Source organism: Momordica charantia (genome assembly GCF_013281855.1).
Source record: "Momordica charantia cultivar OHB3-1 chromosome 4 unlocalized genomic scaffold, Mcharantia_2.0 BLBB01000004.1, whole genome shotgun sequence".
Lineage (NCBI taxonomy): Eukaryota > Viridiplantae > Streptophyta > Magnoliopsida > Cucurbitales > Cucurbitaceae > Momordica > Momordica charantia.
Genome location: NW_028275162.1, coordinates 26,104,715 through 26,118,630, shown reverse-complemented (window position 1 = coordinate 26,118,630; position 13,916 = coordinate 26,104,715). Strand labels below are relative to the sequence as shown.

Below are 13,916 nucleotides of genomic sequence, written 5' to 3'. Positions count from 1 at the left end.
GTTTGAGAATTTGAAATGTAGAATTCATAATTATTGAACCATAAGTTTCTTATTTACCTTATCTCTATTTTAAAATGACATGTTATAATGATTCAAGTAGTATCGATCAAGCTAATTTGTGGAATGACTCAAATTTTAAATTTAGAAACAAGTTTTATTTATTCTTGATCGTGAAAGTAAATTCCGTTCTAACATTTTCTTAATCATGAGATCAACCATGATTTTCAGACATCTATCACTAATAAACGAGGTTACAAATCATAATTATGTTGCTATATTTAAACATAGGAACGCCATTAAAATTTTCCTTAATTAATAGTCAAAAAGTGGAAGAGAAAACAAAGAAAAGAAAAAAAGATCAAGATGAATGAACACAGTGAGGTGTTATCTACAGTACCATCGATCCAATTCCAGACGACACCCCTATTTCCGCGAAACGTAACACTCTCCAATTTCATTTTCAACTGAGTTCTTAATTTCCGATTTTGGGTCCCGCGATCTTCGGTTATCACCGAAAAATCTCACGCCCTCCTCGCTGTCTATATAAATTCCAAAGCGAAAGAAGAAAATCGAAAGTCCCAGATTTTGATTTGTTTAATCCAAGGTAAAAATCTTGTCATCGTCGAGTCTCCGTAGTCGATTGCAGGTTAAAAAAATCACTCATCAAAATTTTTAAAAAATTTTATTTTTACGAGAACGGTGAGCTCCTCTGAGATTTAGATCTGAAATTGTTTGGTGGGTAAGAGCTCACTTTCTTCGCAGAAAAGCTTTCCACTTTTCGTGTTTTTGAAGTTTTTTCTCACTCTCTCTCCCTTCAAGTCGTTGCAGTTTGGTCTAACGATTCTTATATTAAATTATTGTGTTCATTTTTTAAACACCCGCTTATTTGTATCTATATAAAAAGGCATAGGCAGCTGCTAATATCTTCATCCAGTAGAATCAAAGCTTAGATTTTGGGGAATTGCTTTGAACGGTTGGCTTTTTTTTTTTTTTTTTTTTTTTTTGGTTTTAGAATGTTAATAGTTTGACTTGGTGTTCTTGTTACATTACATTGAAGTTTTTTGGTTCTTTTTTCTTGAATTTATTAGTGATGTTTGATGATGTTAATGATCCAGGGGTTGAAGTGAAGATCTGGGAGTAATGGCTAAAGAGGGTTCCAATGGAAATTCCAATATCTCTTCAAAACCACCACCAACTCCATCTCCTCTGAGAAGTGCCAAATTTTTTCAGGTATCATTGTTTAGTTTTTTGTTTACTGTATGTTCTGTGTTTGGTATTATGTTTAAAGTTGTTAATGAAGAAATATTGCATTAGAGTAAGTACTAAAGTTTGTTCTTTTCATTTGTTCTGTGCAAAAGTTTGGCATATTTCTTTCGTAATATACAATGTTTTCGTGTATTTGTCGAACCGTCTTGTGATCGGGTTGGAATCCAACAGAATAACATGGGAGGAGCCTGTTATTGTTTAGAGCTGTTGGGTATTACTTTGTATTTGTTTTATAATTGTGAACTGAAAGGTTGATCTTATGAAAATTGGAGTCTAAAATTTGTATTAATAGTATGGGGGAGGATTGTGAGTGTTGAGAAAACATTGCATTGACCTGAAATGGAGATTTTGGATCAAAATAAATTTGAATCTTATTCAAGGTTTTAAATATAAATACATTTATGTGGACATTACCATAAAATTGAGACCTTGATATTTACGTCGACATCAAAATTTGTAAACTTTGATCTTAATAGAAGAGTTTTTAGTTTCTTAAACGGATGATTTGTAATGGCAAGTGCAAGCCTTTCCCGTGTCTCGTATTTTACAACAGCTTGGGTCCTTTTTGTAATCCGTACAGCCACATTTGGTGGATGCTTTTATTTTCTTTTCCTTGACCTCTTATTCAGCAAGGTTCATTTCCTTAAACCAATGTTTTGATCTTTGACAACAGGCAAATATGAGAATTTTGGTGACTGGAGGAGCTGGGTTCATTGGCTCGCACCTTGTCGACAAATTGATGGAAAATGAGAAGAATGAGGTAGTTTCTTCTCATTTATAGTGTGTCGGGTTGTTCGTTGTGGAAACATCATGTATAGCAGAGTCAAGATTTACAATCCCGGGAACATGTCGGTTACATTGACACTCTGTTCATTTTGTTTTCTTTTCTTTTTAGGTTATTGTTGCGGATAACTACTTCACGGGATCGAAAGATAACCTGAAGAAATGGATTGGCCATCCTAGATTTGAGCTCATCCGGCATGGTATTCCTTCTTTTTCCTCTCTTTTCTGGTTTAATGTTACTCTGTGGCTTGTGAACTTTCTCTTCTCTGTTTTTCCTGGTTGACACTATCCCTCAATTTTTTCTAACTCAGATGTCACTGAGCCATTGTTGCTTGAAGTTGACCAAATCTACCATCTCGCTTGCCCGGCGTCTCCAATTTTCTACAAGTACAACCCTGTAAAGGTTTGTATACAATCGTTATATGCTTTTTATGTTGAAGCTTCTTTTTGTTTCAATTAATTAATGGAGCATCGGTCATATTGTGAATTCTTGGCGATGATCTGACCGTCGATTGGTGCTTTGACAGACCATAAAGACGAATGTGATTGGCACGCTGAACATGTTGGGACTTGCCAAGCGTGTCGGAGCAAGGTTTTTGAGATTACCACTCTATCTCTCAATTCATAAATATTTTTCTGTCATGTTATTCACTGACCCGGTTGTATAGGATTTTGCTTACCTCGACATCTGAGGTGTACGGAGATCCTCTCATTCACCCTCAAGATGAAAGCTACTGGGGAAACGTCAACCCAATTGGTAATTTAATTCAAATATGCAACTAATATCTTCTTTAATTTGTCCTTGAACGACTGTAAATTTGGAATGATGTGAATTCATAGTATTCTCATATGTGCAACGAAGGAAAATACATTCAACAGTTAATGATTCAGTCTGCTGCAATATTGCATGGTGATGTGTGTGTTAAACTTTTGCAGGCGTGAGAAGTTGCTATGATGAGGGCAAGCGAGTGGCCGAGACTCTGATGTTTGATTACCACAGGCAACATGGGATCGGTGAGTTTTTCGGATCAAACGTACTAATCCAATCAAGACTCCCTTTTTCTGTGCAATTGCTTACCGTCTCGAAATGAACATCTGTAATTGCAGAGATCAGGATTGCAAGGATTTTTAACACCTATGGACCCCGGATGAATATAGACGATGGTCGTGTTGTCAGCAACTTCATTGCCCAAGCAATCCGGTAAGTCTAGTCCTCATCCAATCTTCTCGTGCAAGTAGTGTCATCATTCATCCTCGTGGCTTATACTTAACGAGAAGCTATCGTTTATCATTATATCATGCAGAAATGAGCCTTTGACAGTTCAATCACCTGGAACACAGACAAGAAGTTTCTGTTATGTCTCTGACATGGTAAGCAAGTCTTGGCTCTGGTTCGGGTTTGTTCGTGGTTAGAATTCGAACATTTTTACCAATGATCAGCTTTTTATGTCCTAATTTTGAACTTATGCATCAAGGTTGATGGCCTCATTCGACTTATGGAGGGCGACAACACGGGACCAATCAACATCGGAAACCCAGGTCTTCACTCATTTTTCTGCTCGATAAGTTTAACTGCGCCTTTTCGCCTTGACTAATCCTAAACCCTTTCCTTTTAATGCGATTCAGGTGAATTCACAATGCTTGAACTGGCCGAGACCGTAAAGGAGGTAAATTTATCAACTTAAAGTTATTCTTCAATCACATTTTTTTCCCCAATGACAAAAGAGATTCAAAGCTCTCAACTGTAATTGTGCAGCTCATCAATCCTGGTGTGGAGATTATCATGGTGGAAAACACTCCCGATGATCCTCGCCAAAGAAAGCCCGTCATCACGAAAGCGAAGGAGCTGCTCGGATGGGAGCCGAAGGTCAAGTTGAGGGATGGACTTCCTCTCATGGAGGACGATTTCCGAACCAGACTCGGAGTCCCGAGCAAGAACTGAGCCATAATAAACAAGTAGAAAATGTTGTTGGTTGGCTGGAGTGAAGAGTTTTCAAGAGATTGCTTGTGAGTTACTTTGAAGAGATTGTTGATGAGGCGTTGTTCTTTATCATCTCGTTATCTTTATTTAGAATAAGTGACATTCAGAATTTTACTATATGATCTTACTCCGAAGAAGAAGAAGAAAATACATAAAATCTCCATTGTGGTGTTCAACACCTAATGAAATCGATAGTTTGTATTAAACTGAAATTGTTTGGTTAGTTTTTATTTTTTATTGGTTTGATTCCATTTTATTTTTACCAAAAATTTATTACAACCAATTTGAACGAGACCCTGCATATTGAATATTCAATCATATTGTGAATCTTCTTAAATATTTCAAATTATTTAAAATTTAAGTTAAATTACAAGTTTAGTTGAATTATATCTAATCTAATTTGAACTCCCAATTTTTTTAATTATGTGTTAATTAGGTTCTCAAATTTAGAAGTATTTAGTGTCTTTTAATTTTTTAATTTTTTAATTTTTTTGCCTAATAGCTTTCTAAAATTTTAATCTTGTACCAATTAGTCTTCAACGCATCTAACACTTTTTAAAATTTACATTTATTTGATACAATTAATATTTAAAATTCATAGAATTATTAGACGTGTGACAAAAAAATTGGAAGTTATTGGAGGTTGAAAGTTTATGAACGTGTAATTTAACCTAATTTATTTAATTAGAATAATTATTCGAGTTCAATATCTTTTAGAAAGATAAATTAAGATTGAAGTTAATGGGCATGCTTCTTTTGAACAATACTTCCTTGGATGGTACGGATTCTTTGTCAACCAGGTGGCAAAAATTTTCTATTACCGCTACTAAAGTTTTTTCAAGTAAAAAAGAAAAGTCTCTCCTCAAACTATTCCCTATCAAAAACTTGAAGAAGAATATCAAAAAAATTGGAGAAAATATTATCCAAGAATTTCCCTTTTGAACCAAACTTATTGAAGCATTTGGTTGGTTTAGTTCCACCTTTTAAAGTATATTGAATTGAAACGAGCAATTTGAATGATTTGGTCGGAAATCACATTAAGCTCAAATTGATGTAGAACCCTACTTTTCTTTTTCTTTTCTTTTTCTGGATAAGAGATGCATGTATTAAAAACTCAAAAACAAAGCACACCTAAAAGCGAAGGGTGGAGATCAATCCCCCGTCCTCAAAAACTAGACCGGAGTAGTTGTTCAAGTAGGGTTGTACGTCAAAAAGTAGGGTTGTTTACGTACAACCCGACTTTCGAAGGGCAAAACATGGCTCAATAATAGTTTCATACTCAATTTCAATTGTAATGAACAAACTATATCTGATATAATGCTTGTTAAATACTCTCCTATGAAAGGAAAAACAGTGTCAAAATGGAAAAGCAGAGGATGAGAGAGAGCACTTGAAATTTGAGGGCATGGTTTAGGCTTCTGCCACCCCTTGTGCTATTTTCTTCTTACTTTTCACTGGTTTTTTAGGAACTTCATCTTCATCACTACCAGTGGATTGTTCAATCCTAGCAAAAACTGGATTTGGAGGAGCCATGACCTGGCCAGCCTTCAGCCCTCCCCACTTTGTCTCATTCTACATCCAAAAACCACATTATCAGTCACTAGTAATAAAAAGAACTGATATCAAACACACAAGTGTGAAAAGAGAAACAGACCCATGTTGCAGCTTCAAACTGGTCCTTCGAGAACCCGAGTTGGGCGTATATTCTCCAGCCTAAGCATGGAGTCACTGGGGATAGTGCAACGGCTATGATTCGCATTGCTTCAAGTATAAGTACAAGGTCCTGTTGAGAAAACCAAGGCAGATGGTTGTCAGAGAATGGTTTCTTGTATGTTGGAAGGAAAAGTTGATCGAGAATTCGCATCCGAGATCATGATCGTGAAGAAAGATGGGTTCTTGAACTGAACAACCTTTGCAGCAGCGTCTGAAGAGGCACCACCTTGCTTGAATAGAGACCATGGCGCTTGCTCATCCATGTAAGAGTTTCCAGCATTGCCGATCTCCAACACAGCCTCACAAGCCGATGAGAGGGAGAGTCCTTCGTAATGATTTCGAGCTTTCAGAACCTACCAGGCACACAAATAAAATCAACATAGTTTGCAAAAATTCATGAACATGTCAATCACGAAGTCATAAATGGAGGGACACACAGACAATATCAGCACCACGATGGATTCAGTGCCTTTCACAATAGAGATTCAAGAGAAGATTTCAGGGTCTACTAATTCCACGCCATCTCAAATAACAAACAACAACGTAAATTCAGAGCAAACTGTTACCAGCTCTTCAACTTTGTCCTTAAATGAATTTCCTTCAGCTGCAGCAGTAGAATCAACCACCAAAGTTGATTGGCAGTTCTTCTTAAGGAGTCCGAGAGTTCGGTTCAGCAGATTTCCTGCAGAAGAAACATCGAGAATTATGTTGTGTCAAACAGAAATCTCCCTCAAGCCCCCAAGTGGTGGTCCTCGTTGGCAAAAGCTTTGGATCTCTGGATCATACCGGCCTAGAAAATGTGAGCTTAATACCAAAAACTCTTGATGTCTCCCAAATATGGTCCTTGGAGTGGGCACAACCCACAGGTGCCCCCAAGTTTAGGGAGGCTCGACTCCCGATTATTAAAAAAGAAAAAACAGAAGTGTACAGCAAAAGTGCTGTAATTTTCCAAACGGAAGGAATTACGGTTTATAAATACCTATTGTATTTGCAAGATGTGCATTGACAATATTGATGAAACGATCCTCAGCATAGTCCCCATCACTACCGAATTCCACCTCTTGAAGGAAGAAGTATCTCACTGCATCAGAGCCAAACTTTTGAACCAATTCATTTGGTTCGAGAGTATTGCCTAATGACTTGCCCATCTTCATCCCATCCTATAATGTTAAAGCAAAAAGAGTTGCTGCATGAAATAATAACGAAGTATTTGTGCCTCTGCAGAGATTCACTGGTTCAAGCTTCTTTGTGAACATGAAGCTAAAAGTCAAGGAATCCAATTGTTGGAAGTGTTTGGTTAGGAGGGGCATTGAATGTTGCAACTCCAAGAGATTCAATAAGATTCACAAGACAATCAAGACCCTTTATAATTCACAAGATGCAATAATATTAACATTATATACTATAGCAATGGTGACAAGTTAATTTGATTCTTTATAGACTTCGTCAATTTGACAAATATTAATTCTCTTCTGCATCAATTAGAGTTCGACATATCATGGCCAACTAAATTCCTTTGTAGTAAATTTAGGAGGCCAAACATAATACCTTTGTCAAGAACCCATGGCCGAAAACCATCTTTGGGAGTTTTAGTCCAGCAGACATGAGCATAGCAGGCCAATAAACTGCATGGAAACGTAAAATATCCTACAAAAAAGAATGACAAAAACATCAGATCGGCATCCTACAGACTGAGCTTGCACTCAGTAAAGAAAAGAAAAGGGAAACAATCATCAGAACCTCCAGAATACAATAATAACACAGAAACTAGAGTTGATTCATAATTTCACTTCTTGCTATATTCAAGAGAAATATAGTAGAAAAGACATAATCTGAAAAACAGATGGAGAGAGAGAGAGAGAGAGAGAAGTTTTCAGCTAGGGCCAGATAAGTCTACGTACAAAGAACAGGAATGTGTCTCTTACCTTCCCAATCAGGTGTAAAGAGGCAGGCCAACCCGAAGCCACGGCCCTTTGTAAATTCTGTTGCTGACCATTCTCTGATAGTGCTGATATATAACTACATTATGGAATTCTCATATAGTTAAGATTAAAGACAGACTATAGCAAAATGGTGCATAGTTGTTGCAAATTTACATAAACCGTATGTTTGTACTGGATTGTGATGAAGAGCTAAGAAGTAAATAAATAAAAAAAGTTGGCCATAATCATAAAGGCTCAAGAAGTCACGATATATAAGACATTACAAAAACATAGGGAAGATATTACCCTAATAATGCATCAAACCAAACATAAATCGTTTGCTTCTGATCATTGGGAACTGGAATTCCCCATTCAACTGATGCTCTGGAGATAGAGAAGTCTTTCAGGCCACTTCTAATCCAACTTTGCACCTTGGAAGATATGGTGCTGAATTAATCAAAGGATGATTCACGATCGGCAAGGTGGAAAAAAATTGTAACAAATAATAGAACTGACATTCTGTTGTAAGAAAAAATTCGTATATAAATACAATATCAAATTAGATCAAAGAGATTTGATGAGCAATTAGAAGAATTACATTTAGTTTAGGTCATACTAAATGGTAGACCTTGAAGGCTTGAATAATAATAATTTATGGTATATATGCATGGAGTTCTATATTATCACTCTTAGCAAGTCAATCTACAACTACAATTGATCATTAAATAAGTCAATCAACTTCTTGTTTATTGGTATCACAATAAAAGTTCTATCAGAATTAGGGTTTGGAATCACACTGTTTCTCAGGTTTCCTTTGGGGGCTTCTTACTAATAGTTTTTTTTTTACTTCCCATTGTTTTAAAGTTCAGCTGATTTGAACGCCTTTTTGTACGCTCCAAGCCATTTGTTTCTCTTGGATTTAACATCAGTTCCGACACAAATATATTTGATCCGGAACTTTTCAAAGAAAATTATGTAATGCAGTACTTTAGGAGAGAAGTAACAAATTTCACACATAAACACACACACAAGTAGAAAATCCCCTATAGTCACCTCATTCAAACGGAAGGCGGGCTGCACAAAACCTGGATTCTGTGTTAAAGTTTCTTCAAGCAACCCTTGATATTTTGACAATGCAAAAAAGTAATTGTCTTCTTTCCTTGAAGCACAGGGCTTCAGGTGTATAGGACAACAATTGTTGGCAAGGAGTTCTTTTTCATCCTGCAGGTTTATAAATGGAAGCTCTTACAAAACTCAAGAGAATTCGTGCATACTATACCTTCAAAATTGTAGAAATAACTACTGTTAAATGCATCCATACCCCAGGAAAATAGTTATTGGAAAAGCAGAGTTAGGTCAATATATTATCATAATTGAGGAAAGAAGCAATGTTAACAATAAAACGAAATTTGGCGCACAATTATCATATGAATCCAAATCCAAAATTTTCAAATGGGTAAAGGGAGGAAGACAAAAAGTTAAAAAAAAAAAAAGGTAAAAAGAACACCTTGTATTCTTCACAATTGACACAATAAAGTCCCTCATAGTCAGCTCTATAAATATCGCCATTGGCAAGAACCTTGGAATAAAATTCCTTTACAATTGCCTCATGTTTAGGATCAGTTGTTCGAATGAACTTGTCATAAGCTACATCTAGCTGCAAAGGGGAAAAAAGGAAGAAAAAGAATAAGAATGTAATAATACTATGAATAATTTCAAATATCTAATAAATGAATTACAGCAAACTGAGAAGAAAATCCTGTGATGTGTTTGGACTACATCTTTCCAGAGTGTCTTGTATGCCTCTGAAATGGCATCACAATGTTCACTTGGGGCAGAACCTTGAGCAGCAGCAGCTGTGGCAATCTTCTCCCCATGCTCATCTGTCCCAGTAATGAATATAACTTTCTTCCCTAGCAGCCTCTATAATTATATTTGACACCAGAGGTTAGCCAAAAATTAGCATAATATTCCGAGGAAACTGGCTATAAGCATGGTGAAATAGTTCTAATCAAACACCGGAATTTGCCAACTAGTAAGCTATACGAGAAATCAACTCTATAGGACATACCAAAACTTATTGACCATTTATAATATCCCTTAGAGGAAGACTGCAACAGTAACTGAGGAGCATTGGTTCTAATTTGCACAAATGATATATTTGTTTAATTTGTAAACTTAAAGTTCAGTTCTTCTAAACAAATCCAACTATAAAACAAATTGTTAAAAGCATCTTGCTACACAATCAAATTTCAGCTAGACCCTAAGTAAATTAATTCTTGCTACACACTCCCATGCGGCAAGGTAGGGACTTAACTTTTTTAATTCAGTTAGGAGCGATTAATGGTAAAACTGTATTCCAAAATTTCAGTTATTAACAATCGTAAGCAGCAGATATCAGAAAGAGAGAGGTGTGAGAATTGAAACTCTCAACGTTCTTGCTCTCAAATACAGGCTGTGATATAATGAAACATACAAAGAAAACAGGTAGAGAAGTCAATTATGGTGACAATATATTCGATTTCAGCTACCAAGTACCGACAAAAAAATAACCAACAAATGAGAGGAACAAAAACTACTCAGAGCTTATTCAAGCAAGCGATATACAAACGCCCCATCTAATTTGTAAAAGCAAAAATTAAACGAACAGCATGAATATTATAGATTAAGAAGAAGAAAAAAAACCTGAAACCGCGCAATGGCATCAGCGGCAATGGTGGTATAAGCACTCCCCATGTGAGGAGCAGCATTAACATAATAAAGTGGTGTTGTGATGACAAAGGGGTCTGTTGCGGCTCCGCTTTCATGGGAATTGCAATTGCTCGCATAGGTACAGAATATAGCTCGTTTTGATGAAGAAGCAGAATAAGATGGGGAGGGCAACAGATTTCGATAGAAATTGAGGCGGGTTCTGAGATTGAGATTGAGATTGAGATTGAGATTGAGAGAACTCTGCAAAGGGTTTAAGAGCCAGAGAGAACTTTGTATGGAGGAGTTTATTCTAGCCGCCATTTTTTTTTTCTCTTCAAGCAGAGGGCTCTCTCTGCGTGTTGGCTTTGGCTTGGTAGTAGCTAGCCACTGGCTATTTTGGTTGCCATATCCGATTGTGTTTTCTGAGTTCCGAACCGACTCACAAGTCTTCAAACCATTATTTAGAATATTGATAATAAGTTTTTTTTTTAATATCATAATGATAATAAGTTAATTATTTTTTTTAAATGAAAGATAAAAGTTAATTATTAATTTATTATTAGGGTTGGGAAAATCCAACCAAAATTAGGAGGTTCATTATTCCACAGGAATAAGACATGCAGTGGTCTTGAACAGGGCAGAAAATCCTCATTTAGGCTATAGAGAGATCGGTAAGGATAACGAATGCGGAGCCCGCCAAATAGGCGGCAGGAGCTGTGGGCAAGTGCTTGGTAGGCCAACAGCCTAGTGAACCGGGCAAGACACCTGGGGCACACTGAACAAGTACGAGAAATTGGCCCCACTCCGCTTTATTAAAAGCAAAGACCAATAGGAGAGGTCAAACCAAGGACCTATGCAAGTCGGGGCTCGTCTCCAGTCAATATTAGATCAAACAATAGGGGGTCGTAGCACTTACCTCTTTTTTTATTGATTCAATACAATTACGGAAAAAGATTGGAGACAAGAGAAAGTCTCAACGGATCCTCCGTGCACTAGGCATACCTCTTTTGTGCATCTTTCTCGTGGCGAGAACAGAACAACAGGGAAAAACCCGCCCGACCCGCCTTTGACTATTAAAAGCTCGAGAGCGAGCTTTATTTAAGAGAGAATTGAGAGTGAATCGAATCTTTTTTCGTTATTGGTTTGGTTCGGACTCCTCTTGATCTTATTCCTCGTCTCCATTCCTATCATGTCCATCCCTTTTTTAAATCAATATATATTAAAAAATTATAAGCATTTAATTTTGTTCTTTAAAGTTTTAAACAATAATTATTTAAGAATCTTGCAGAAAAAACATTTTTGAATTTAAAACTTATTTATAAAAATAACACTAATGCGTGGGAAATTATACATTTTTCATGCCCTATTTGTGAACTATGGGTGAGCAAGCACAATTCTTGAGCCGACAGACTAATCGAGATTGGTCGGTTGATTTTAAGGGGGCGTCAATTGATGGTCGATTATGAAAATTCACAACCGAATATTCGATTGATCGATAAAAAACTATATATTTTTTCTTTTTAGATTGCGTGCCTAGAGCTTCTCCCTTCATTGTTTTCACTTTTTTAGTGGTGCACGGTGTCACGGTCGTACATTTTTCAACCGTGCGGCGCCATGATCTAAGCTAGACCATGGCCAGCCTTACGAGGAACTCTAGCTCCAATCCACTTTTCACGCCCTTTCGTGGCTTCGTCGGACCTTAGGCGAGGTTCTTTCTTCCTCGACCGAGTTTCACTTACAGCGGAATTCTCCCTTGACTCGGCAATGCACGTCGCCCGTACGTGCATTTAAACTCTAACGCGACTCTAGCCGGCTTGCCTCTACACTAGGCCAAGTCCCACGGCTCTACCTTGCCTCTACTCTAGGCCAAGGTCTTCTGAACGCGACGTCGCAACTTGTTTTCAACCATCTTGGTTCTCGGTCACTCGATCGTCCTGCTCCTACGATGAGCCAGGACCTTACCGGGATGAGTTCTGACCTATAACGAGGCCAGAACGAGCTTAACACGCCAACCGGGTACAACCGGGACATTCCTGCCGCTTAACTATGTCGGAACTAGCTTATCGGGCCCATCGGACGCCTCTAAGACCATTCCTGCCGAGAAACTATTCAATAACGGGCTAAACGGCCTTACCGGGTACTGCCGGGATGATTCCTGCCGACTTCCGGACAAGGAATGACTAAACTTGGCAACCGGGATGAGTCTTGCCGCTTACCGGGCCAAGACTAGCTTTTTCTCACTTACCGGGTGCCCACCGGTGCTTTAGGATGTCACCCCGAGCGTCGGGATGTCATCGGGCTTCACTGCTCACTTGGACACGCATACCGAGAACCGACCCATGTGCTTGTCTTAATGATCGGGACCTTCCGGACATCCAGCCATCCGGACACTATCGTGGCACGACGACTTTTGCGCTCGTGCCGTGTCGTTTGAACATACCGTACCGCATAGGGACCCCCGTGGTGCAACCTCCGACACATGGACCGAGGCGCAATGCCGGCACACCCGTGCCGCCCGACACTGTCCTCGAGTTTTCTATCCTCGACGGAAGTCGCCCAAGACACTCGTCTTGTAGACGCTCGCCCTCGCCATGACACACGCATGTGCCATGAGGTGGCTCACTTAGGCCCTGACATGGCCCAGGGGTGGTGGAGAGCCAACACCATGCCTCCCCCCTAAGGTACATTCTAAGGCAAACTTGACTTGGCAGGCATGAACGTCGAAAGTGGCGAGGAGTCACTCGCCAACGTAGAGTGCACGTTTGAACTCCGATTGACACGAAACTTGGCGTGCTTACATATCTCACTAATATGCATCTAACTTTAAAGCCGCTCGTCCAAACTCTTGACGGAACCACAACTTCTAGGGTCGTGGCCCGGGGCCCCAACTGGCCCCCGTTGAGCTTGTCACCGACACCACTGACGTTGCCTTCGCTTTGCATTCTGCATATGCCTTCTCTAGGCATTCTTGAGCACATCCATATGGTGTGATAGGTGATGCACCATCCTCCTTGGTCGCATCACGGCACTTCACTATCGGCCCTTGACATGGCCCGATGGGCGACATATGCTTGTCGCTGACACTTGCACACTACGTGGGCGTCACAACCTACTCTCTACTAGTATGGTTGTGACACACGGCTCCATGCCGAAATCATTTAGCCAGTCAGCCAACACTATATTTTAATCTCTTGACTATCTCCTTCATTTGTAGCCGAAATCTCATGGCCTCGTGCATAACGTCCTTGTTGTCTCATTCCTTTTCCTTTCTTTGTTCGTGTCGTGACCGAATCGAATTTGCTTTGCCTTCCTCTACATTTGTTCGTGTTTGTGGCATGTCTCATGCACCGAATCCCCTTCACTCCACCATTTTTATTCTTCCTTCAATTTCGAGCTTCTGGTCCTTCCAAAAAATAGAAAACAAAAAATAATAATAATGATGACAAAATGAAATACAAATAAAACAATTTTCGATTAAAATCGAAAACCGAATGATCGGCTAAAAAATGATTTGAACAAACAAAAAAAAGTCGATTTTTGGTTTTTGGAAATCGACAAGG

At 38.6% G+C, this 13,916-nt stretch overlaps 2 protein-coding genes across 4 annotated transcripts; one reads left to right on the top strand and one right to left on the bottom strand.

Moving 5' to 3' along the window:
• Nucleotides 1-373: 373 nt before the first annotated feature.
• LOC111006298 (UDP-glucuronic acid decarboxylase 6) lies at nucleotides 374-4,242 on the top strand. Of its 3 annotated transcripts, none has more exons than XM_022278150.2 (13): nucleotides 374-604; nucleotides 1,116-1,230; nucleotides 1,940-2,026; nucleotides 2,162-2,249; nucleotides 2,361-2,452; nucleotides 2,577-2,641; nucleotides 2,718-2,806; nucleotides 2,986-3,063; nucleotides 3,157-3,250; nucleotides 3,354-3,420; nucleotides 3,525-3,588; nucleotides 3,676-3,716; nucleotides 3,806-4,242. In XM_022278150.2, exons 2-13 carry the CDS (start codon nucleotides 1,141-1,143, stop codon nucleotides 3,989-3,991), a joined length of 1,041 nt encoding a protein of 346 aa, XP_022133842.1. In that variant the 5' UTR covers nucleotides 374-604; nucleotides 1,116-1,140; the 3' UTR covers nucleotides 3,992-4,242. The 3 variants fall into 3 exon arrangements, with proteins under 3 accessions (XP_022133842.1, XP_087978890.1, XP_022133843.1); XM_088122764.1 differs by lacking the exon at nucleotides 374-604 and adding an exon at nucleotides 706-739; XM_022278151.2 differs by lacking the exon at nucleotides 374-604 and adding an exon at nucleotides 780-973.
• A 1,045-nt stretch (nucleotides 4,243-5,287) lies between these two features.
• On the bottom strand, nucleotides 5,288-10,790 carry OVA1 (methionyl-tRNA synthetase / methionine-tRNA ligase / MetRS (cpMetRS)). The gene is made up of 12 exons (XM_022278282.2): nucleotides 10,351-10,790; nucleotides 9,445-9,588; nucleotides 9,173-9,322; nucleotides 8,719-8,886; nucleotides 7,972-8,096; nucleotides 7,669-7,762; nucleotides 7,292-7,390; nucleotides 6,723-6,903; nucleotides 6,310-6,425; nucleotides 5,941-6,096; nucleotides 5,685-5,813; nucleotides 5,288-5,602 (listed from the first exon to the last, which is right to left on the bottom strand). Exons 1-12 carry the CDS (start codon nucleotides 10,675-10,677, stop codon nucleotides 5,441-5,443), a joined length of 1,851 nt encoding a protein of 616 aa, XP_022133974.1. The 5' UTR covers nucleotides 10,678-10,790; the 3' UTR covers nucleotides 5,288-5,440.
• Between the last annotated feature and the right edge of the window lie 3,126 nt (nucleotides 10,791-13,916).